At 41.0% G+C, this 24,461-nt stretch overlaps 1 protein-coding gene across 4 annotated transcripts in view; it reads left to right on the forward strand.

The window, feature by feature from the left end:
- Positions 1–24,461, forward strand: part of FGGY (FGGY carbohydrate kinase domain containing) — a 421,185-nt gene that overhangs the window by 145,120 nt on the left and 251,604 nt on the right. For all 4 annotated transcript variants that reach the window (XM_043575117.1, XM_043575119.1, XM_043575120.1 and 1 more), the window contains one exon: positions 9,860–9,975. In XM_043575117.1, the coding sequence (XP_043431052.1) occupies positions 9,860–9,975 (116 nt within the window). The remainder of the gene's footprint in view (positions 1–9,859; positions 9,976–24,461) is intronic.

The raw sequence follows: 24,461 nt of genomic DNA on the forward strand, positions 1-24,461 counted from the left end.
GGAATGGCATGATGAATAAGGTACATATGGTCCCTGCTGTGGGAGGTCATGGCCAGACTTGAGGTACTGAAATTCCAGAAAGGCTAGACAGAGAGCATCAGGAAATGAAACAAAATAACATTCTTTTATCATAAAGCGGTAGATGCTTTAGTACCTTCTGACCTTCCCCACTCATACATGCTTTTATCTAAAATAGTATAAAATAAGGGCGCCTGGGTGGCTCAGTTGGTTAAGCGATTTGACTTTTGCTCAGGTCGTAATCGCGTGGTTCATGAGCTCGAGCCCCGTGTTGGGCTCTGTGCTGACAGCTCAGAGCCTGGAGTCTGCTTCAGATTCTGTCTCTCTCACTCTCTGCCCCTCCCCCACTCTCTCAGAAATGAATAAAACATTAAAAAAAATAGTATAAAATACAATAAGCCCAGAGTTCTGGACCCCTCCAGACTGTCAGACCTTTTAGTCAACATGGGCTCCTGAGACTGCTGAGTCTCAAATCTGTGTAAAAAACAAAGGCGACCCCAGGTGATCACATCCAGTTACTCTGTCGTGAATCCTTGATTTCGTGTACATGAAGTTCTGAGCTACCACAAAGAGAAAAGAAATATAACTCCAGCTAAGTTCAGGTTGCCATTCAATTACAATTTCTTTTTTAACCCATAAGTCATCTTGGTGAATTGACCCTTTTATCATTACATAATGGACTTCTTTTTTCTGGTAATATTTCTTCTTCTGAGGTTTACTGTGGAATACTCATGTAGCCCCTTGAACTTGTTGATTATTAGTGTGTGCATGGCATATCTTTTCTCTCCTTCCACTCGTGAACCTATTCTGCATCTTTGTATTTAAAGTAAGTTTCTTACAGACACCACAGAGTTGGATTTTTATTTTTTATTTTTTATTTGTTTCCAGCCTGAAATTTTTTGCCTTTCCAAGGGAGTTTTTAGGTGAGGTTTCAATCTGCCATCTTGCCATTTGTCTTTTATTTGCTCCGTGTGTTCTTTATAATTTTCCCCTCTTCCTACCTTCTTCTAGATTACTGAAGTATTTTTAGTATTCCCTTTTATCTCCCAAATTGGTGTATTAATTTTATCTCCTTTTTTACTGGTTCCTCTAGGATTTATAATATGCATCTTTAACTTATCATAGTTTGCCTTAAAATATTTTTATACCCCGCTGTATGTAGTATCTTTCATATCTCCCTATCGTTTGTTCTATTATTGTCATTTTTTTGTACATGTGTTATAAGCCCCACAGTACTTTGAATTTTTTTCCTAATTTATATTTTAAAGATGAAGAAAAAGTCAATTATCTTTTAAAGAAATTTAAAAATGAAAAGCTGCCCTTAGTATCTACCCACATATTTACTGATTCTGATACTTTTCATTGCTTTCAATTAACAGTCATTTATCAATTAACATTTCCGTTTAATGCCATCCTCCTCCTCCCTAAAGAATTGCCTTTAACATTTCTTGCAGTGCAGGTTTCTTGGAAATGAGTTCTGTTTTTGTTTGTTTGAAAAAGCCTATATTTCATTACTACTTGTATAAAGATCTTTTTTTTTTTAAGTTTATTTATGTATTTTGAAAGCGCATGCTTGATGGGGTGATGGGGGCAGTGAGAGAGAGGCGGGGACAGATAATCTCAGGCAGGCTCTGTACTGATGGGGCTCAAACCCGTGAACCCTGAGATCATGACCTGAGCCAAGATTGAGAGTCAGACGCTTAACTGACTTAGCCACCCAGTCACCCCTGAAGATCTTTTTTTCTGAATATAAAATTCTAGTTTGATTTTTTCTTTCTTTTTAAAATTTTTCAGTATTCTAAAGATGTCATTCCACTTTCTTCTGGGTTGCATTATTTCTGGAAAAAAAAATTGCCTTTTTAGGACTGTTCGTCTATTACCTGTCTTTCCTCTTGACCACTTTTAAGATCATCATTTTTAAAAAATAATTTGATTATATAATATGTCTTGATGTGGTTTTCTTTGTCTTTATCTTCCTTTGGTTTCTTCCAGTGAGTGTGGCTCTGTGGGTGATAGCCCTTATCAAATTGAAGAAAACATTTGACCATTATTTCTTCAAATATTTTTTATTGGAAGCTGATATTGTCAGTTATTTTCTGTTATCCAGTGTCTGGGTTTTATTCTCTCTCTCTCTCTCTCTTTTTTTTTCCTGCTTTTTCTGGTAGGCTGTTAATGTACTTTTGGCTTAGTTTTATTTTTTGAAATCTTTCTAAATTTTGTTAGTGCAGGTTTATTGTAACCTTTACACAGGAAGGCTCAGTTATACTTCTAGGTATTCGTTGGGGTTTTCCACTGAATGCCCCAAGGAGTCAGTGAGGATGGTTTGCTCAGATGATTCCCGTTCTCACTGTGAGCCCTGAGAACTGTTCAGCTCACAGATTTACAGTCACTTCTCACCAGATCTCCTGGAGCATCTGTGTGCATATCTGCATCTCCATAAAGCTTTCATGGGACTCTTGTGCAGATTTTCAGGACCCTCTTCCTGCATAACTACCTCCTCTTTGGAAATCTGTGCCAGCACAGCTTCCAGCCACCTCAAATTCCTTGAATTCTGATCTCAGTCTTCTCGGTTTCATGAACTTGACTTGTTTTCCTTGGCATCCTTCTTTCTGCTTTGTGGTCGGGCATGGGCTTCCTGGCAGAAAGCCAGAGCAATCTTAGGGCTCACCTCATTTGTTTCCTTCTCTCCAGGATAGTTCTGTGCTGCCTGTTGTTCAGGCTCTGAGAGCAGTTGTGCCACATTTTTTTTTCTCCCCCCTTTTCTGGTTTCTTAAGATGGGGGCAGGGCAGGGGACGGGGAGGTAAAATCCAGTCTCTGCTACTCCATCATGGTTAGAAGCAGAAGTTTCTATTGTTGTTACTTCAGTAAGAGTTTCTATCTTGACGTGGCCTTTAACTTCGTTACGTATTTTTCGTTCTTCAATATGAGTTGGTCATTTTCTCTCCTTTAATAAAAAAAAAAACTGTGGCAAAATACATTCATAGATCTCTGATTAAAATGTTTTGGAGTATTATGCATGATATTTTTTTTTCTCATTTTTATTTTGGTCATGCCTTGCTTAGAAATTTTATGCTTCCATTCATAATGTGAGAGTGGCGTCTGATTCTTGTTTCTCATGCTGTCTTTGTTTGGCTTTGTAATATAGTTATCCTACCTTCCTAAATAAGTTGGGGAGCATATCTTCTTCTAGACTCCGAAATAATTTGGAGTACTTTGTTCCTTGAACATTTGGGAAAACTTTCTAGTATAGCCATTTGGGCTGAAGTTTTATTTGAGAGATGATTTTTAACTATTGGCTCATTTTTTAAATAGTTTATTAAGGTTTCATATGTTTTCTTGAGTCAGCTTTGGTAAGTTCTGTTTTTCTAGTAAATTTTCCATTCCGTCTAAATTTTCAAATTTGCTAGCATAATGTTACTTACTTAATCTCTTTTTTTTCTTTTTTTTTTTTTTTTTTAAATTTTTTTTTTCAACGTTTATTTATTTTGGGGACAGAGAGAGACAGAGCATGAATGGGGGAGGGGCAGAGAGAGAGGGAGACACAGAACCGGAAACAGGCTCCAGGCTCTGAGCCATCAGCCCAGAGCCCAACGCGGGGCTCGAACTCACGGACCGCGAGATCGTGACCTGGCTGAAGTCGGACGCTTAACCGACTGTGCCACCCAGGCGCCCCAATCTCTTTTTTTTTCTATTAAGGTCTGCTTTATCTATAAGGATGTCCGTCATTTTCATTCATGATATTTGTTATTTTTCTCCTACTCTTCTTTTTCCTTCCTCCCTTTGACCAGAGGGTTTTTTTGTTTTGTTTTGTTCTCTGTTTTGTTTTGGTTTCTGTATTGTCTTTTCCTAGAGCCACATTTTGGATCTCTGGACTGTCTGAGTTTTGTCTTGTTATTTTCTATCTTTCATATTCTTTTTTCTTTACTATTCCTTTTGATTTTTTTTCAATTTAATCTATCTTTGTTTTTCCTAATGTTTAAGTTGGCTGCTTAAGGTTATTAATTTTGAGACATTCTTCGTTTCACTTTTTTTTTTTTTAATGTTTATTTACTTTTGAGAGAGAAAGAGAGTGCAAGTGGGAAAAGGGCAGAGAGAGAGGGAGACAGAGTATTCGAAGTAGGCTCTGCACTGAGAGAGCCCTTTGCAGGGCTGGAACCCACAAACTGTGAGATCATGACCTGAAGCGAAGGATGCTTAACCGACTGAGCCACCCAGAAGCCCCATCAAGTGACTTTTGTTTTTCTTTTTTTTTTAATCTAGGAACTCTTGTTTTATAGATGTCACATTATGTTGTTCGTTTCATAAAATTTAATGAATGGTAACATTCATTATTAAAAAAACCCTTTTATCATATTAAAAAATATGTGTTGTAAACCAGATAGTCCTCAACTTTAACCCCAATGTGGATAGTATTGTCTTTCAACCAATTGTGGAATTCAGCCCATTCACATTTGTTGCAATTAATTGAAATAAGCAATTTTATTTTTTCTATGGTATTTTTATTTTCTATTTACATTACATCACCCTCTTTTGCTTTCCTTTTTGATTTAGTTTGGTTTCACTGACTTCTTAACTTCCTCTTTATTCCTTTTTAATTCCTTGTTATTTTGAGATTTCTGCTACACTTTTTGATTCTGTTAGAAATTACCTTTTCATCCTGTACATTATTAAACTTATGTCCGTCCCAAACACACAGATATACACATATGCCTATTTTTCCTGTGTACGTACGTCTTCTTCAATTTCTGACTTTGAGATTTTGCTAATGGTATTTTCACCTCTGGGCCATTAATAGATTTTTTTCCTTCTAATATCCCAGGAAGGTGTTTCAGGAAAGCTTAGTATTACAAATTCCTGTTTCATGGTTTATCGTCATCTTTGTAGATTTAAACGTGTGTGTATGTACCTATGTACGTGTGCGCACACATGTACACGTGCCTATGTGTGTAAGTGCACACACACGCATATGGAGAGAGAGAATGAACATCTCAGTGCTCACCACCACTGGTTTCCCTAATGTTGAATCACTTGTTTTTCTGCTTAAGTTCACGCTCAAGTATTGCCTTCACAGCACGTATATGGGAAGTTTTCTTTTTTAATCCTTGCATGTTGAAAATGTTTTTCTTCTCCCCTGACAGCTGAATAATATTTTGTCTGGGCATAGGATTTTTGGATCATTTTTCCTCATAGTCTGTACACTGTTCCACTGTCTTCTACATTCCAGAGGTGTAGATGAGAATTCCTTAGCCGGTCTGAATCTCTTGCCTTTGTAAGTAACTTACCCTTTCTGTCTGGAAGCTGGTGTAATTTTCTGTTTATGCTTGAAACTCAAGTATTTCCTGGATTCACTTCCTGGACTTAATGAGCGTTTTAATCTGCAGGCTTAAATCTTAAATCTTGCTTCAGCTCAGTATAATAACAATAAAAAAAGATCTGGTAGTGTATTCATTTAATTATAGCATCTCTTTCATCTCTCTTTCTCTCTTTTTAAAGTTTTCCTTTTCTCCTTGGAAAAAAAAATCCCGTGTGGAATTACAGTAATGCTCATGTTATACTGCTGTGGATCTGCTCTCTTCTTTCTTCCCTCATTATTTCTCTTTTTGTGCCTTTGCTCTGGGTAGTTGGAGATGTTGTTCATTTGGTCTTCCCGGTCATTAATAGGGGATTCCTATTAATTATTCCTATTAATTCCTTCCCGGTCATTAATAGGCTTGTCAGCGGTGCCAGCGATTTTCCCTTTAGTCCTTCTGCAGAAATTTAAAAAATTTTAAATTTAAAATCCGTGTGTCTTGTTCAGAAAGGCTTGCTCGCCGCCTTCTGCCCTCTGGCTACTTCCATTATTGATGTTGAGTTCCAGGCGTTGTACTGTGATCTCTTCAGAGACACCTGCCCTCCTATACATGTTCTCTGAGACCCACTCTCATATCACCTGGTCCCCTAAGTTAGTATGGTTTTTGTGCTGCCTGCTCACTGGTTGTTGTTCTTTTGACCTGGCTATAGGATTTTATAGTCTCGTCAGTAACAAATCTAAAAGCGAGGAAGCTCCAGCACTTTCTGCCCTGGTATTCTGGCTGGCAGAGAACAAACAGCCAGTGACCCTTTCTCCCCGGCGACAACACTCCTCCCTGGCTGCTCATTTTTGAAACAACCCAGCCTGCTAGTGTAGCCCCAGCCTTTCTCCCCTGTCTGTGGTTCTGATCCTATAGATTACACCTTCCACCCCCAGTAGGCTGGTAGGTCAGCTTGCCTGATGGGGAACAGCTATTCTGGGAGTTGTAAGTTGCTCAGGAATACCTCAGGGAATGGCAAAACCCTGGTGTCTTAACAAAGGCCTCATGGGGAGGGAAACCTTTTGTTCTGCTACTGGTACCTTGCCTTTACTCACTTTCTGTCTCCTGGAGAATTCTGGAGAGCTGGAGGCCTCAGATCCATTCTCTACATTTTTCCAGTTCTGCTTTTGTTTGTTCGTTTATTTGTTTTTAATGTCTTAAAAAAAATTTTTTTTAAGTTTACTTATTCAGAGAAAGGGGGGGGGAGGGGTGGGAGGGGAGGGACAAAGAGGGAGAGAGAGAGAGAGAGAGAGAGAGAGAGAGAGAGAGAAAGAGAAAGAGAAAAAGAGAAAGAGAAAGAGAAATCTCAAGCAGGCTCCAACTGTAGCCCAATGCAGGGCTCAAACTCGGGAAAACTGTGAGATCATGACCTGAGCTGAGATCTAGAGTCACATGCTTAACCATCTGAGCTACTCAGGTATCCCACCCCCTGCTTTTACACATTCATATTACCTAGGAGTTGATTTAAAGAGATCCAAATGAAATGGACCCTAATAGTGTTTGAATAATCCTGAGGAGGGTGGGTGGAGTTGCCCGAGGCATCTGCAGCTGTGAAGCTCTCTGCCTCCTGGGCTTAGTCATTTTCCCTCAAAGCAGGCTCTCTGGCCATTTATTCTAACATGCTGGGAGGACCCAGACATCCCTCTCCTTGCCCTTACTGCAAGGAAAACCTGCTTAGAATAACATAGTTGTGCTGTAAAGTGTGGAGTTGTTTAACTGTTGCTCCATTACAAACCACAGCGAGTGCTCAGTAGTTGAGCACAGTAATCCATTTATTTGGCTCATGGTGTTGCTCGTTCAGGCTGTGCTCTGCTGGGTAGTTCTTCTAGTGTTAGCTGAACTCACTGCGTCAGGTCTTGATGGCCTGGGATGTGTGATGCAGGCCGAGTCTGGTGGTCATTGCCCTGCTGTACACATCTCTTCTCCTCCTTGCACCACTGTGCTAGCCCCATGTGATCTTCTCTAGGCGGTGCGAGAGACACAGGAGAGCAAGCAGAAACACATGATGCCTCTTGAAGCTTAGGCTTGAAACCAGAATGCTGTCCTCCTGACTTATTCTTTTGGCCGAATCCAGCCATGTGACAGAATCTGAAGTCTACACTTAGGAAAGGAGGCCCTGTGGATAGGGTGGAGATAGGAGGGGGCGGGCAGTTACAAATCACATGGCAAGAGATGAACATATATGGAGGCTTGGACACTTTGGACCGTGACTCCAACCTGCCACCGCTGTTAAGAGCTAGAAGGCAATGTTACCAAGTTAGAATGCTGCCCCAGAAGAGGGAGCAATGAGTTTAGCTTGGAGCTAGTGGTGGGGTGTGCCATTGGAACTGGACTATAAGGAGGACTTGGAGTTGGCCAATAGTCAAGAATGAGTGGAAGGAACAATAAGCAATTAAGACAGAAGGAACATTGAGAGCAGAGGTATAGAATTCTGCAAATGGCTGGGGCATTTGGAGAGTGAAGTGCTATTCTGTGTGGCCAGATCATTAGACATCATCTGTCCACACCGTCTTCGGTTCCATAGCATTGAGCCATCAGAGCTTCCAAAAAGTTGGAATTCCAGGCTTTGTGCCAAGAGGATTGATTTAGCCTGTTGTATGTTCTTCGGAATGTGCTACGTAGGTGACTATCTTCTTGATACCTCAGATTTTGAGAATTGTCTTTTATAAGGTGGAGGATTTAGCATGTGTGTGTTACATTTCTGTGGACGCTAGCACTCCTTCAGTATATCTGTCCCACTTAGCTTCCTTAGCTCAAGGTGTTCTGCCCTCTCCACCATGTCTAGAAAAATCCTGAATGATAAATAACATGTATTCGCTTTCAAAAGACTTTTGGGTCTCACAAAAGGTCACTTCCTGTGTGGAGCCCTTCTTGCCTGATACTTTCTCCCCTTTTCTCCCACCAGGTTATATCAGATTCCCTTGCTAAAGGTTTTCATTTTTTTTTCTCTCCCTCCTTTAGAAATTACTGTTAGTATGTGATTTGAGGTGTGGTTTATTAATTTCTGTGTCCCCCAGTTTGGCTGTCAACTTTTATACAGGCAGGGGACCAACTCTTTTGCCTACCAACGGTTCCCCAGGGCATCACATAGTGCCAGGAGCATAGTAACTGAGTACTAACTACTTCTTGAGTGGGTGAGTGCATGAGCGAATCAGTGTGAGTGACTGAATGAGATGCACATAGACTGTTTACTCTAAGAGATAGTTTTAGCCTTAAAACTGTGTGAGCTCCCCAGGTTTATCACTTACCTTTGCTGAGGCGGATAGACCATATTCGATTGTTGGTGTGGCCATTCAGTCAGTATGCATTTTGGCTGAGTGTGGACTATGTACTGGAGGTAGAGCTGGGCAGGGCTGGTTTGGCTCTGAAGGCTTAGTGGGGGAGACAGGGAAGTGAATGGGGAGAGACAGTTACCATGGTAAATGTTACAGGTATGTCCAGGTTGAAGCTTAGAGAAGAGGCTTTGGACTCAAGTTTGCCCTTCACTGGGGTTCATGAAAAGGGATAAGAGTCATGAACGCTAACTGGCAAATACGTAACAATGAAGAACATCCTAGGCAGAATGAATAAAGGTTTCAGTGCCCAGGGAAGTGAGGAATCAGGCCTGCTAAGGGAGACTTCAAATAATACCACTCTGGACAATGAAGAAAGCAGGGGTCGGAATGGCAAGACAGGAATCTGGAGGTTGGCACAGTCCTATTACTAAAGGTGGTTTAAGCCCAGCTAAGGGATTGGATTTTTCCTGAAGGCACTGAGGAGAAGTTGAAGAGTTTTAATCAGGGATTCATATCACCAGATTTAATTTTGTAAGGTTTGCCGTGGGCACACCATGAAGCATGGGTTGGAAGGCAATAGCAGTGTTGGGAAGGTACATAGGAAGCAGCTAATTACACAGCACTTTAAGGGTGATAATAGAAGGTATGTTTCACGTTCCAGGAGTTCAGAGGAGCACCTCTATCCAGAACTGGGGACTCGGTTATCAGGATGAAGAAGCTGGGAAGAGTTTCCAAACAAGTAGGAATAGGGCAAAGACCTAGAAATGTGCACAAATATGTTTTTCACCCCCCACCCCCCTTCAGAGAATTGCAAATGATTTGTTATTGCTGAAATGTACAATACTAAGGCTGAATGTATGAGAAACGAAGCTGGAGAGGAAAGTACCTTCCAGCATTCAGGTCTTCCTTCTATTAAATATTGCTTTAGACTGAAGCAACCATATGTATGCCAGTCACTTTTTGAATTTTTTTACTTTTTTATTACAGTATTACAGAGAGTTTTGAACATGCACAAAGCAGAGTAGAACACCCATTTACCCATCACTGAGCCCCACAGCCACCAACCCATGGCCAGGTACAAGTGGAGACTTTGAATCTGAACAGGGATGTGTAATTACTTAGTTTGACTTATTCTACTTCGTTAACATTGCTTCAGATATCTGGGGAGGTATTTGGCAAAATATAAAGGAAGCCTCACTCATACTATTGGTTCTGCCTCTGTCCCATTTTCTTAGGTCTCTCTGCTCCCTGGTGTGCAAATGGACATACTCGGCAGAGAAAGGCTGGGATGACAGTTTCTGGAAGCTGATCGGCTTGGAAGATTTTGTTGCGGATAATTACAGCAAAATAGGTAAAATCAAAACAAAATGAAAACATCTGGAAAGTGATTATGTGTATGTGTGTGTGTATGAGGATATTGGTTTTTTATTTGTTTTTGTATGAATTGAAATGCAGAAACTCAGCCCTGTTTTCCTAAGAGAGATGAATCCATTACTGTGGGTCGACCACGACTAGTGGGCCCTTGTGTTGGGACTCATAGGACCTGAGTAGAGATATAGGCTGTGGAAGTCAGTCCTGAAATACAGAATTGTAGACATTGGGCTAGATTGAGGAAGACATTTGCAGGGAGTTGCTGGGAATAGCATAATCGAGGAAGTACATATAGATTGTTTCCCATGAGTACTAGGAAGATGTTTTATGAATTAGGTTCAAGGAACCATACAAGGCCATGAACAGAAAAAAATAGTTGAAGACATCAAAATGAGAAGAAACAGGAACAAGACAAACTATGACATGAGCCATTGGTCCATAAGGCCATAGAATCCCAGACTTCCAGTTTTATGTGGCAATGAGTAGGCATTAAAGGCATGAGTGACTAGTAGGGGTTTACTTGGGGGAAGAATTTAGATGCTAAGTACAAATCACAGTAGCTCACATTTGAAAGTTTAAAGTTTGCACGGTCGTCTCAGAGAGAGCTGTTTATTTCCTTTTGTTACTACTTAACAGTTCTAGTTGAATGTTTAGGCTAAGATGTTGTAACAATACAAGGGAAAAAAGTACAGTGGGTTAAACAAGATGGAAGGTCATTCTCTTTGTGATAGAATAGAGGTAAGTAACTGTCAGGCCAGCTCGGCCATTGTCACAACATTACCTCCAACTTTGGGTCCAAGGTAGTTACTCCAGTTCTCATCAGTTCCCAGCCAGTGAGTGGGATGAATGAAAAGGACTGAGAAATCCATCCATGTTCTTCTGGAGAGCGCATAACCTGGAAATGAGCCACGTCATTTCTGATCACATCCCACTGACCAGCCCTTGTTCATAAGACCCAGCTAGGCTGTAGGGGTGGTTGGGAAATGTGGTCATTGGCCAGGCAGCCAAGTGTCCATGTGCATGACCAGCTAAAACTTGAGAGTTGTGTTATTGAATATTGGCAAAAAAACTGGTGTCAGCTACACATTCTGACTGCCCTTAATAACTGAGTCACACAATAGATTATTCCACTTTCACCTTTCTCTGGTGTGGAGTCCTCATGACCCATCTATTAAAGTTCAAGGATCGGGCGCCTGGGTGGCTCAGTCGGTTAAGCATCTAACTTCAGCTCAGGTCGTGATCTCACGGTTCGTGGGTTCGAGCCCTTTGTCGGGCTCTGTGCTGACAGCTCAGAGCCTGGAGCCTGCTTTGAATTCTGTGTCTCCCTCTGTTTCTGCCCCTCCCCTGCTCATGCTCATTCTCTCTCTATCAAAAAATAAACGTAAAAAAAAAATTTAAAGTTCAAGGATAGAAACATGAGAGACTCAGGTAGCCCCTACACTACCATGTGGTAGGCAACATACCTTGGTTGTCTGTGGTCTGTTCAACTACAAATTGCTAAGTCTGGGGAAAAAGAACTGTCATAGTAGTATGCACAAAGAGCCATTCTGGAATTGCTGTGGCTCAGTTGAAACCATCTCTGGATCTGAGCTGGTGGAGAAGGGGAAGAGGTCAGGCCCAGGGATGAGAGGAATACAGCAAAGCAGCTTTCTTCTTCATCAGCTACATTCTGAGTCCTTTGGTAGGTGACTTATATACATTATCTCATTTGGCCCTCACAGACCTAGTAGTGTAGCTAGCTGTTCCCATTTTATGGATGGGGAGACTGAGATTCAGTTCCTTGTCCGCTCTTCAGTTGTCAAGTCAGTATTAGAACTAGGGTCTCTAATTCCACACATTCCTACCAAACAGACTGCCTATGGGACACATGAGATGGAGGCAACTGGTGTGGGTATATGGTGGCCTCCAGAAGGATTGGGCAGCAGTCCCAATATTGAGCACCCAAAGCCAACATTAAGTAGACTGGAACAAGTGTGCCTACCTGGACGGGAGTAGGGTGTGATGGGATCTCAGTGGAATATAATTTCATAGGGTGTAAAAAAGAGTTAATATTTTAAGTATTAATATGACTAATACGATGGTTGGCTTTAAAATTCTGGGTGGTTGGGCCATTTGGAGGCAGCAGCTTGGTCAGTGACGGGGACCAGGGTCGGTCTTTTATGGTGGGGGCTGAATGAGCTGGCTAGAGGGTGGCATGTTGGGGCTCCAGTGAAGCAGGCGGGGGTTTTAGACACTGCTTCCTTTTCCCAAGGAGAATGGTCAGCCGCATAGAAGCTGATGCTCAGCTGTAAGCTTCTAGAGGGCAGGGACCACTGTGCCTTACCCTTAAGTGTCTTGGCACAGGCATTACTGATAAATGGATGCTGACGGAATGTGTGAGACACAGGCAAGGTTGTTAGAATCGAGACAGGTGGCAAGAGTTAAGAGAAAATGGTGGCAAAGAACTGTCCCGGGTCCTAGACCACTAAAGCTACTATAACAACACCGTAGGCTGAGCGACTTATAGCAATGGAAAGGAACTTCTACCCTTCTGGAGACTGGGAAGTCCAAAGTCAAAGTGCCAACAAGGTAAGTTTAATGCTGAGCCCTCTTTTCTTGGCTTGTTGGCAGCTGCCTCTCACATTTGTTCACATGACCTCTTCTTTCTACATATGCAGAGAAAGAGTGTGCACAAGAGAATGCTCACTGGTGTTTCTTTTTCTAAGGACACAAATCCTGTTGGGTCAGGGTCCCACCCTTTGACCTCATTTTACCTTCATTACCTCCCACCCACCATATCACCAGGTATAGTCACCTTGGGGGTTAGGGCTTCACCATGGGAACTTGGGGACACAAGTTCAGCCCATAGCACCAGGGTATTAGTGTACTGGTCATTAGAGTTAAAGCAGGGCCATCAGGTCCTGAGTTCCCAATCTTTTGTTCTAGAGGCACCCCATGAGCTTGCTACCTTGAGGAACCTTTAGGACTGAGTGCTAGGGGAGGGTGTTTTGTCATCTAATTGAGGGGTACAGGCAAGATGGGTCTAAAACACTGAACTGGGAGCTAGAGCAGTTCTAGTTCTGGCACTGATGGTTTCAACTTAGATAAGTCTAGTAATGTTTCCATATCTCTACAGTCTTACCTGTGAAGACAGAGTAAATGGTAGCAATTAAGACTAATAGCTTACTGCTTCCCAGACATGATACTGTTGTATTACAACCCTTATCTTGTTAAATTTTTACAACTGTGTAACAGAGCTGTTTTATTGTATTTTCTTCAGCTGAAGAAACTGAGGGTCAGAAAAGGGAACGGTGTTTAAATGATGGCTGTATAAGTTGCAAGCGGTAGAAGCAGAATTCAGACCCACGTATGAATGATTCCAAATTCTGCTCCAGCTGTTTTGCTATCTTGACTTCCCATTAATATTCAGTGGGTGCCTATGAATAGTAAGCAGCAGATCAGTACCAACCCTGCTTCCCCTTCTGTATTTCAAGCACATGTCTATGTGCTTTCTCATACCTTGTTGCATGTAATTCTCACAGTCAGTGACAAAAATAGTGTTTCCCTGTTTGCAGACAAGAATTTGATAAATAATCTCACTTAACCACATGTAGAAGCAATAAATGATAAGTCAGGATCAAAGACCTTCCAATGGGAGGCCCTAGAAGGAGGTGATACCATATTGGAACACAAATTTCAACTTCTTTTACTCATGCTCCCCACTATCCCTCAAATTTGGTTGTTCCTTCTGAGTGTTCCCATGGTATATTGGCCATATCTTATTATAATACACGTTGGTTACCTGTGTGTGTCTTGATTCCATGCTAGACTGTGAGCTCCTTGACGTCAGGATTTTCACTAATTTACCTTTGTGTCCTCAGTGCTGGCACAGGGCATGGCACAGTTTAGTAGCTCAGTTACTATTTGATTAATAAGTGGATAAATTTTACTATCTGATTAGTAAGTAGATAAATTTTACTATTTGATTAGTAAGTAGATAAATTGAGATGGCTGGTCCTAGTAGGTTGGCACTTTTTGCTTTTAAAAGCTATAATGATAGACGCCTGGGTGGCTCAGTCAGTTAAGCATCCAACTTCAGCCTAGATCATGATCTCACGGTTCATGAGTTGGAGGCCCTCGTTGGGCTCTGTGCTGACAGCTCAGAGCCTAGAACCTGCTTTGGATTCTATGTCTCCTTCTCTCTATGTCTCTCTCTCTCTCTCTCTCTCTCTCTCAAAAATAAAAGCTGTAATGATTTTTACTGATTTTTGTAGTATCTTTGGCAACTTGGGTCTAACTTCAATTATGGGTTTTTTTTTTTTTTAATGTTTTGGTGTTCCCCCAACCCTGACACAAAACCCGTATTTAATTGGTAAATTCAGTTTGCTAATAGAGCAATACCTACAGGAAAAATTCGTTAATAATCCATAATGTTAATCTAGCAGAAAATTTCCAGAGTAACTTTATTAGATTTAGCCTGTTAAGTTAATGGATTTTTAATGGATGTCCTAAGGAGATGTATCATTAACCAGAATATTGCCATACGTGAATTAAAACTTACCCATTCATCAAAATTAATTATGTGATGTTTCCTTTGATTTTCATTTCTGGTGACTTGAACTTGTAGTTTCGGTGAACCAAAAGTGGAAGATAGTAAAGAGGTTGTTAACTCTCAGTTTTGACTTTGAAAGATTGCTCTGGAAGATACCTCCAGACATTCTTCAGTAATTCTTGTAACGATGAGAAATTAATCTGGGAAGCCTCCTTATGAAGTGTTAAACAATTCCAGTGGACTCATTGCCCGTCAAGATGTGGGCAATAAAGTGCAAAACCTTTCAGCAGATTTGAGTAGAGCTTTGTGGATTTGAGCATTAATTCAATTACCATAATTCGCTCCATGCGGAGCTTTTAGCCAAGTCTTTACCAGCCTTCCTGGGCTCATACAGTAAATAAGTGCTTTCCCCGAAAACTGAACACCTCAGCAGCTGATGGTCTTACGGAGGGATATTTTTGAAATGAATTATTGATGAAGTGTAAGTTAAGGATCAAATGCAGTATTTATACGGTGCATCTGAAGGACAGGGGAAGAAATTTACAATGTTGTAAGTAACTTACATGCAAATTTCCAAAGCTAAAATATTACTACCTAATGCCTTCTTTCAAGGAAATATTTGGAAGATTTGATTTGGGAACATGATACAAAGTATGGGGGAAAAATCCTTTTGTGAATCAAAAGACTACAGTAGACATTTCTTTCTTTTTATAAAAATTTTTAAAAATGTTTTTTATTTATTTTTGAGACAGAGAGAGACAGAGCATGAGCAGGGGAGGGGCAGAGAGAGAGAGGGAGACACAGAATCCAAAGCAGGCTCCAGGCTCTGAGCTGTCAGCACAGAGCCTGACGCGGGGCTCAAACTCATGAACTGTGAGATCATGACCTGTACTGAAGTTGGACGCTTAACCGACTGAGCCACCCAGGCGCCCCATAGGCGTTTCTTTATAATTGAAACTATAGTAATGAAATGAACATTGAGAATTGATGGGAAACACCCAAATCCAGTGTTTTGCAGGAATCATCTACCCATAGTGCAACAAAATCTGTTCCAGTAAATGTTGACCTTCAGTTCCATGAGAATCACTCCCCAGATCACCCATCTGATCCTAAATATCTATCAAGGAAGAGATCAGTGAGGAACAAGGACGCTTAGGAAGACACACAGCATCCCATCTGCTGTCATCCATTTTCCAGGATCTCTTTCAGCACTTCCCAGTTGCCTTTTTACTTCCTGGGTAGAGTGCTTAGCTGTGTTGCTGGGGCAGGCCACTTTGTGGAAACTCATGTGGGCAACATGGCTTAATGACAGAGTGATGATTTGCATTGCAGAGAGAGCTTTGTTATGTAAGAGGGTTCAGTGTGTTAGCTTCCAGATCATTCATTATTTGGGGTCAGGAAACCCAGGCAAAAAAGAGACGTAAAGCTCAAGTACAAGGAGTTACTAACTGTTAAGTGAGAGGCAAAATTGAAGATATAGCATATGTGAAGGAAAACACTTCCTTAAGGGAAGGAGTGCTGTATTTTCAAACTTCATGTCTCTCCCTCCGGGAGACACACAGGACACTGGCTACTCTCTGGCACGTGGTAGATACTGATGAAGTACTTGTTGAGTGAGTGAATGTATGTTTGAATGGAGGATTTGATAAACAATTCCTTTTTTGGCCTCAGTTGTCCGAAATACGTAATGTACTCCCCATAAATTGTTTTGAATTATTTGATATCACTAGGCGACAGTGATTTCTTTTCATAATTTCAATGTTCACAGTCCTTTCTTCACGAATCGATTTACCACTTAAGAAGGGACTCTTAGAAAGACACACCCGAACCAGAATGATAGCGGCAGTTCAACCTCATTCCTGTAACAAAATCTCTCTGAGACTTTTCCATGATGAGAAACATTTCTGACTCCTTCAGAGCAAACAAAACAAAAACAAACAAAATATTATTTTAAGAAGATTATGAATATCACTTTTCCAAAGAGTAAAATAAACCCGCAGTTAACTAAAGCTACATTGTAGGTATTTTTGTCATGTAGGCTTCACGTTGTAGGTAAAGAATCCTGGCTAATCACAAGTATGTGTTGAGGACATAGCTGGGCCAGGATTCACTACTGTTCTGTCCTAAAGTCTAAACAATTGATGGGGCGCCTGGGTGGCTCAGTCAGTTGAGCGTGTGACTTCGGCTCAGGTCATGATTTCACAGTTCATGGGTTCGAGCCCTGCGTCGGGCTCTGTGCTGACAGCTGGAAGCATGGAGCCTGGAGCCTGCTTTGGATTCTGTGTGTGTCTCTCTCTCTGCCCCTCCCTCACTGGCCTGGGTATAGGTGGTTCAAGAAGAGCAACACATGCCAGGCCTGTGCTGACTCCATTTCAAGGCAGTGACTATACTTCCTTTTTAACATGGCCCCGGGGAGGTTGTTCCCCACCCCCACCCCCCAAGTCTCCTGGATGAGCTAAGCTATCCTCCTTCTCATGGATGGAGTATACGAGCATGAATGATTGTTCACATTAATGCTTACTCCATCCTGAGGGAGAGAAGAGGAAATCCCTTTGTAGAAACATGCATAAGGGGTTTATATTAGTAATATGCATCGTGGCCAGTGTTGGGAGCCTGAATGCGGGGATCTCTTATCATCCATAGTTGTGGGTATTATAAAATCCTTTTAAAGCTATTAATACCCAGTGATCAGGGACTTGGCCAACATGGCGGAGAAGTAGGGGGATCTGTACGTCCTGTGTCTCCCAAACAAAGAAGGGCTAAAGCCAAAGGACTTTAATACCCAGTGGTCTGAGTTCTCCCAATAGAACTAGACATGTTTGCAAGAATTTGTCCGTTCATTTCTTAGAATGCGAGACTTTTCACATAGAGTTTTGCTGAACTGCTGTTCCATCTTGGTATCATGAGATGTTAGTGCTTTTTTTAGTAATATATTTTGGAAGGTCTGTAGACATCTTTGGCCACAGGTAATCCCAGCATTTTCTAGGCTCCGTGGGGTCTTATACAATACTATCTCCCATGTCTTGGGGGAGACCTTCCCTACGGGTGTTTTCGACTGGGCTTTGCCTTTGCGCATCACCCTGAGCCTTTGGTCTTATCCCACTTTCTCTTATTACCCTTTTCATTCCTGTCCAGGTGATAAAACAGGGTGTTTTCGGTACCTGAGACAAGTTCATATCCTCTGAGTATTGTACTATCTTATTTTATCCTTTAAAATCAAATTTCTGCCTGATGGAGGATGACCTAGAAGTCTTCTTGTTAGTTAGTGATCCTTCCAATCATGCATCCATGCAAACAGCCACACAACTGAGTGTCTCCTATGTGCCAGGTACTAGGTTAAGTACGAAAGAAAAATATATTCACCATGATCCATGCCCTTGGGCATCTCGTGTCTATTGAGCAGAGAGGGGAGGTAAATAAAACAATAATCTCAGTGTTGTTCTTGTTTTTCAGTAAGTCTAGACATACTCAAAGTACTATGGGGCAGCAGAGAAGGAATTCACAATTTGAGGTGTTATCAAGGAATACCTTGACACCTCATAAGGAATTCTTATGAGATGGCACTTGAGATATCTAAAAAATATGAGTAGTAGTTTTTTAAGCAAAGCAGGTAAATGATTTTCAAGGCAGAAGAAACAGCCCAGGTGAAGATATGGAGGCACAGAAGACTGTAGGTGTCCATGAATTGTTGGACATGGCTGGAGCATAGTGGATCTGGGGTAGGAAAGGAGAGGGGACTGGGTTTAATTTCTAATTGGGTTTCTACCCTTCCTTAGAGAGGGGGCCCCTGGTAAGAGACCCAATGTCACAAGATTGGCTCCCTTCCTCTCAAGAGATGTTTCCAATTATTACTCCTACCAGTGCTGTAAATAACATGGTGGGCAGTTTTAGAAGTTTTGTAGCTCCTCTGAAAATGGTTGTGCATGCACACATGAGCACCCCAAATCTGTTTCTCCTCTAATCGCTATACAGTACCCACTGCCTACCTCTATACCATAAAGGTTTGTTACGGAGCTGAAAGGAGGTATCAGATGTCATAGATCAGTGTGGCTTACAAAGCCTGTAGACCTGTTAGTTATCATTTTTTAAATATATTTTGGCACCATTAGGGCAACAGTCTTTACTGTCTCAACACTCTGTTCCCTGCCTGTTGAGCCTGAAAAAAGTAGTTGTGCTCCCCCGACCCACCACTGCCACTCTTAGATTCCCAGAAGTACCGTTTCAGTTGCTGGCCCTTCCAGGAATAGCCCTGCAGAGCCAGGAGGGCAAGGGAGCAGTGATGACCACATCATGCTGTAACGTAATGGCTTTTAGAAGTCTCACTGTGTCTAAGGTTTCATGGAACAGCTATTCCTTTCACTGTGGCATCTGGAAGATAATTGGAAGCCCCCCCAAAAGTGAGGTCGGCTTCCAACTTCTCTTACTACTGCTGGGCAGTTCAGAGAATAGCCGAGCTGAAAGAGATCATAGAGATTTTGCTCTCGCCCTGTTTTGTTGATGAAAGATTCAGTGAGGTAGGGTGAACTTCCTTGGTCTTGGAGCACTTTAGTGACAGAGCTGAAACTGGAAACCAGGTCTCCCGACCCCCCTCCCCCCCAGTCCTGTGGTTGTTCCACTACTCCATGCCACCTTTCCTTGTCATTTAACCAGTCTGGTTACTGTCATTTGAAAGGGGCTAAGCACTAGAAGGTCACTGAGGGACAGGCTTACATACGTGAATGCACCGAATCTATTGTCCAGTCTTCAGCCTTGCAAATGCAGGAATTGGACTTTGTCCAAGCAACAAGGGATAGTTGGATCTAGGAATATTAGCTGTTGCCTATTTTAAGGGCTAAGAGTTTGGTCACCAGTATCAGGCCCGAGTTCAGTTTTGCCTCCATTATCTGCAAGCCATGTAGGCTCTGCCATATGGTTGGGTGAGTTACTTGATTTTCCTGAGCTTTAACTGGTATATTATAAGGACTGAAAGAAATAATGCAGGTAAAGATCCTAGCACATAGTTAAGTCTTCAAAAAAAATGCCACTTCTTACTGTCTTCATAACTGTTCAGTGTCTTGAACTCAGATTCTCACGTAGGTGATAGATCATGTCTGCCAAAGCCATTACCCCATGACTGATCCCATGTAATTACTGCCAACTTCTTCTGACTTTGGGGAATGCTTTTCTTAGTTCTACCCTCAGGTTCACACAGCTTTTCTTCCAAGCAGCATGTAATAAAATAATCAGACTTCTGCTTCAAAGTCATCATCACATTGAAGTCTTACCTCCTTGAGAGGTTATCTTAACCAGAATTATAGGATTTCCTAAATTCTTCAGTCCCATAACTGGTGATCTTTAGCTTTTTCTCATGAACAGAAGGGCACATATCCATAGGCAAAGAAAAAATACAGGATACATAGGTGATAATTAGCTAAGAAACTCAGTGACTAATGTTCCTATAGTGCTTTATGACTTCAAAAGAGTGTTTCTTTTCATGCATAGTCACACTTACTTTCCCACTGGAGTAAAATAGTTTTTACTCCAGATTTACACTTGGAGAAACTAGAAGTTAGAAGTTTTTGAGTCAGAAAGACCTATAATCAAATCCCAGAATCACCACTCATTGACTATACGACCTTGGGCAAGTCACTCAGCCTCCATGAACCTTGATTGTATCTATTAAACAGGTGTAGGAATACCTACCTTCCATGGGCTTCGTCATGGAGTGATGATGTATGTAAACTGACTCCTGGTAAGACCCCAGTAAACAGTAGCTAACTTAGCTGACATGAGAAAATTCAATGCTATGTAAAATATCATAGTGATAAAGGAAGCTAATAGTGGGCTCCCCTAATACCAAATTCTGTGGGCAACCAAGAAGGACTTTGGATAACTCTATTCACATGAAGAAAGACAAGATTGGGTTAGTGGTTTACAAAGATCAGATCATATTTATAATTGGATAAAAAGAGAGGGGAAAAACTCTTATATTCCTTCTTTGTTCTCACTCATTAACTTAATGCTTGGCATCATGCTCCCTGCTGGAGAATAATGATGAACCAAAACCAACATGGATCCTGCCTTCCTGGAGTTTTTAATGTAGTGAAGAATGCATAAGCCAATCAATCACAAAATTGGCACTGAGGTAAATGCTACAGGGAATGGTAAAGGGGGCATTAAGAGTGTATAATAATGGGATATGGCCTTGTCAGGGAATCTAGGGCATGTTTGAGGAATTGATATTTAGATGAGGTTGATATGCACAGACTCTGTTAAGAGGTTTGGGAACAGTGTTGCTGTTAAGGAACAGCATTTGCAATGACTGTGGCAGGAGGGAGCATGGTGAAGGAAGACCATTGTGGCCAGAGCTGAGTACATTGAAAGCGAATGGGATGCAAATTCCCTGAAATCATTATCTCATAGAGCTAGCTTCATTCAGACTGAGTGTGGTTGAGAGAAAGCTAAGGGAGTATTTTGACTGTCCCAGTCAGCTTTGTATATTCATGTTCAGCTGGGCATCTACAAGTAGGAAAGTAAGTTGCAGATGTGATCTTGGAGGCCCTGAGAACAAGGTTGAATTGCTGCTCAGGTGAGGTGCTGCTCCTAGTTTTCCAAAAATTTTATCCCTAAAAACCATTGACCTATGTGCTTCCTGCTAATGATAGACCTTGGTTTTGATGATTTTGCATATGATTGTAAAGGGGATGTCATTAGGAAATAGCACAGGTTCACTATGAATGAATTCTGCTGACCTAACCTTAGATGTTGCCTGTTCTGGAAATTCCTTTCTCAGTAACAGTCTCCTTCTTTAGATTGTTGGGCATAGTCTAAGCTCCAGTAACACCTAGTGCTTACATCTTGTCTGTCTTCTCTTGTATCCTCAACTGGACTGTTCTTATTGTCTCCTCTGCCCAGCATCACCACTAAGTAAGTGCTGGATAGCTTGGTGGATGGGAGAGATTGAGATCCAACACAGAACTCTTGATTTGCCCACACAGCCCAACCACCCAACATGCTCCTCCTGTAGTGTCCTCTGTCTCCGTATAAGGTACAACAGTTCTCTCGTTCAGTGAGGACCCAAACCTCAAAGTCATTCTCCACACTTCTCTTTCTCTTACCCCTTGTATTCAATTTGTCAATAAGTTCTTTTTGCTTGGGTTCAAAATGAACCCTAAATTAGATCATTCTTACCCCTCTTCACTGTTAGCATCCTAGTTCCAAGTATTTTCATCTTTCGCAGGATTAGTGTACCAGACTCTTAATTGGTTTCCTTGATTATGTTCTTTCCTCTGATAATCCATTGCTACAGCATCTGGAATATTATTTTAATAATGTAAATCAGATCATGCTATTCTCATTCCCAAATTCTTCTAGTGGCTTTCCATTACACTTAGAAAAAGAATCTAAATTCGTTGACATGTTTTACAAAGTCCTACACAGTAGCTCACTTCTTCTCCCCCCTTTCTTTTATTGCTTGCCATGCGCCCACTTATTTACCATCCAACATCAATGATATTCTTTCTGTTCTTCAGACATTTCTAGCATACGTAGCCTTTGCCTTAATTCAGCCCTCTATCTGGTTTGCTCTTTTTCAAAATATTGGCATGGTTATCCTTTTCTCTTTGTTCATATCTCAGCTTAAATGTCATTAGAGAAGAGGCTTCCCTTACCCTCTGAGCTACCACTCTGTTCACTGCTCTAGCAGTATTCTATTTCTCTCTTGTATTTTCCTTTTAGTACTTGTCACTGTCTCATTACCTTATTCTTGTATGTATTTTTTTATTGACAAAATAACTGCTCATTGAATATTATTAAAAAATAAATGGGTTAATTAGAATTTTGAGAACACTAATGATCAATAAAATGGCAGAGAAGGAATGTATCTTGTTTGCTATACATTTTTGAAGAATTTCTAATAGTTTTCTCGTAATTAAAATAAGGGAATTTGGAATGAATGATATGTTCAGAATATATTCCCAAATGACTGAGAAACTATCTCAAAGACCATTGATAAAGTACTTAATCTCAATTCATTGTGAGTCCCTGGTGGTATGACACGCAGCATTGCATTTTAACCTGCCCTTGTTAATATTTTCAATCAGCAAGTTAGATAACACATAGAGGACTTGCTGAGTAAATATGTAAGTGATATAAAACAGGGAACCCTAAATAATACATTAAATAACATAATCCAAATTTCTTTTTAAACAACAGATTGGAAGGGTTAGCTAAAATTAACAAGGTGAATTTTTATCAGGGATAAATTCAGAGTTATGTCTTTTCATTAAAAAATACAAGGAAGGAATGGGCAAAAAATCTGAACAGACATTCTAAAATAGAAAATAAAATTAAACAACGGTGTATCTTTTCTGAATAAGACATAGGGATGGCCAAAAAGTACGTGAAAACATGTTCAACATCACTCATCACCGGGGAAATGCAAATCAAAGCCACTGTGACATACCGCTTCATGCCTGTCAGAGCGGCTAGTGTCACAAAGACAGGGAATAACAAGTGTGGGCAAGGATGTGAAGAAAAGGAATCCTCGTGCACTGTTGGTGTGAGTGTAAATTGGTGCAGCTACTATGAAAAACCTGTACAGAGTTTCCTCAAAAAGTAGAAATGATCCCCCCAATTCCACTTGTGGGCATTATTATATGCCCCCCCCCATCATGTTTACTGCAGCATTATTTATAATAACTAAGACATGGAAGCAACCTAAGTGTTCATCGGTGGATGAAGGGATAAAGAAGATGTGCTGTGTGTGTGTGTATGTGTGTGTGCATACACACAATGGAATATGATTCAGCTACAAAGAAGAATGAAATCTTGCCATGTGTGACAACATGGGTGGGTCTTGGGGGCATTACGCTCAGGGAGATGAATCAGAAAAAGACAAATACCATATGGTCTCACTCTTAAGTGAGATCTTAAGAAGGAAAAAAGCAGCTCAAAGATACACAGAGCAGATGGTGGTTGCAAGGCAGGGTGGCAGGTGGGTGAAATGGGTAAATGTGGTCAAAAGGTACAAACTTCCAGTTAGAACAGTAAGTCCTAGGGATGTATGTATGGCCTGGTGAGTATAGTTAATAATACTATTTGAAATAATATATTTGATATATATAAATATATCAATAATATATATTTATAATATATTTGAAAATTGCTGAGAGAATTGATCTTAAAAGTCCTCATCGTAAGAAAAATTGTAGTAAGGTGACAAATGTTAACTAGACGTAATGTCATTATTTCACAATAGATACAAATTTCAAATCATTATGTTGTATACTTGATACTAATATAATGTTATATGTCAGTTATACCTCAAGAAAAAAAAAATAGCTTCTCAATGACGTACACGTGATCTCACTAGTAACCTAGATTTCATAGAGAATGCTTGATGGCTAAGGAGCGATGAGCCAAATATTTGTTGAGTACTTCTTATGTACCAGTCACTCTTATATGCTTTATAACTATTAACTTATTTAATCCTTTTAGCCAGTCTAGATAGGTACTATTGTACTTTACTGATGAGGAAACTGAGGCACAGAGAGTTTAAATGAGTTGCAGGTCACACAATAAGGAATAGAGCCAGGTAGGTCTTCTCTAGAGCCTGCATATCTGACCACAAGGCCGCAGAACCTCCTGGGGCAGGACTGTGTTAACATAGCTGCAGTGTTCAGGTCAGCAACCTCAAGAGCCTCAGTTCTGGTCAAGATTACATCTAAAATCCTGTGTCGAATTCCAGGCCTCACATTTATGAAGACCACTGACCACCTCCCCCGCCCCCCTCAAAAAAAAAAAAATAGTGCATCTACAGGAGAATGACCCAGATAAAGAAGATAATTTAGATCCAGTGAATGTGGGAAATAGTTGGACAGTCTGGGGTTGTCTAACATAAAATCGCCTGCCCCAAATCCGAAACGTTAATAAACGATGGAGCTAGATTCTAATCC

Source organism: Prionailurus bengalensis, chromosome C1 (assembly GCF_016509475.1).
Source record: "Prionailurus bengalensis isolate Pbe53 chromosome C1, Fcat_Pben_1.1_paternal_pri, whole genome shotgun sequence".
NCBI classification, from domain to species: domain Eukaryota; kingdom Metazoa; phylum Chordata; class Mammalia; order Carnivora; family Felidae; genus Prionailurus; species Prionailurus bengalensis.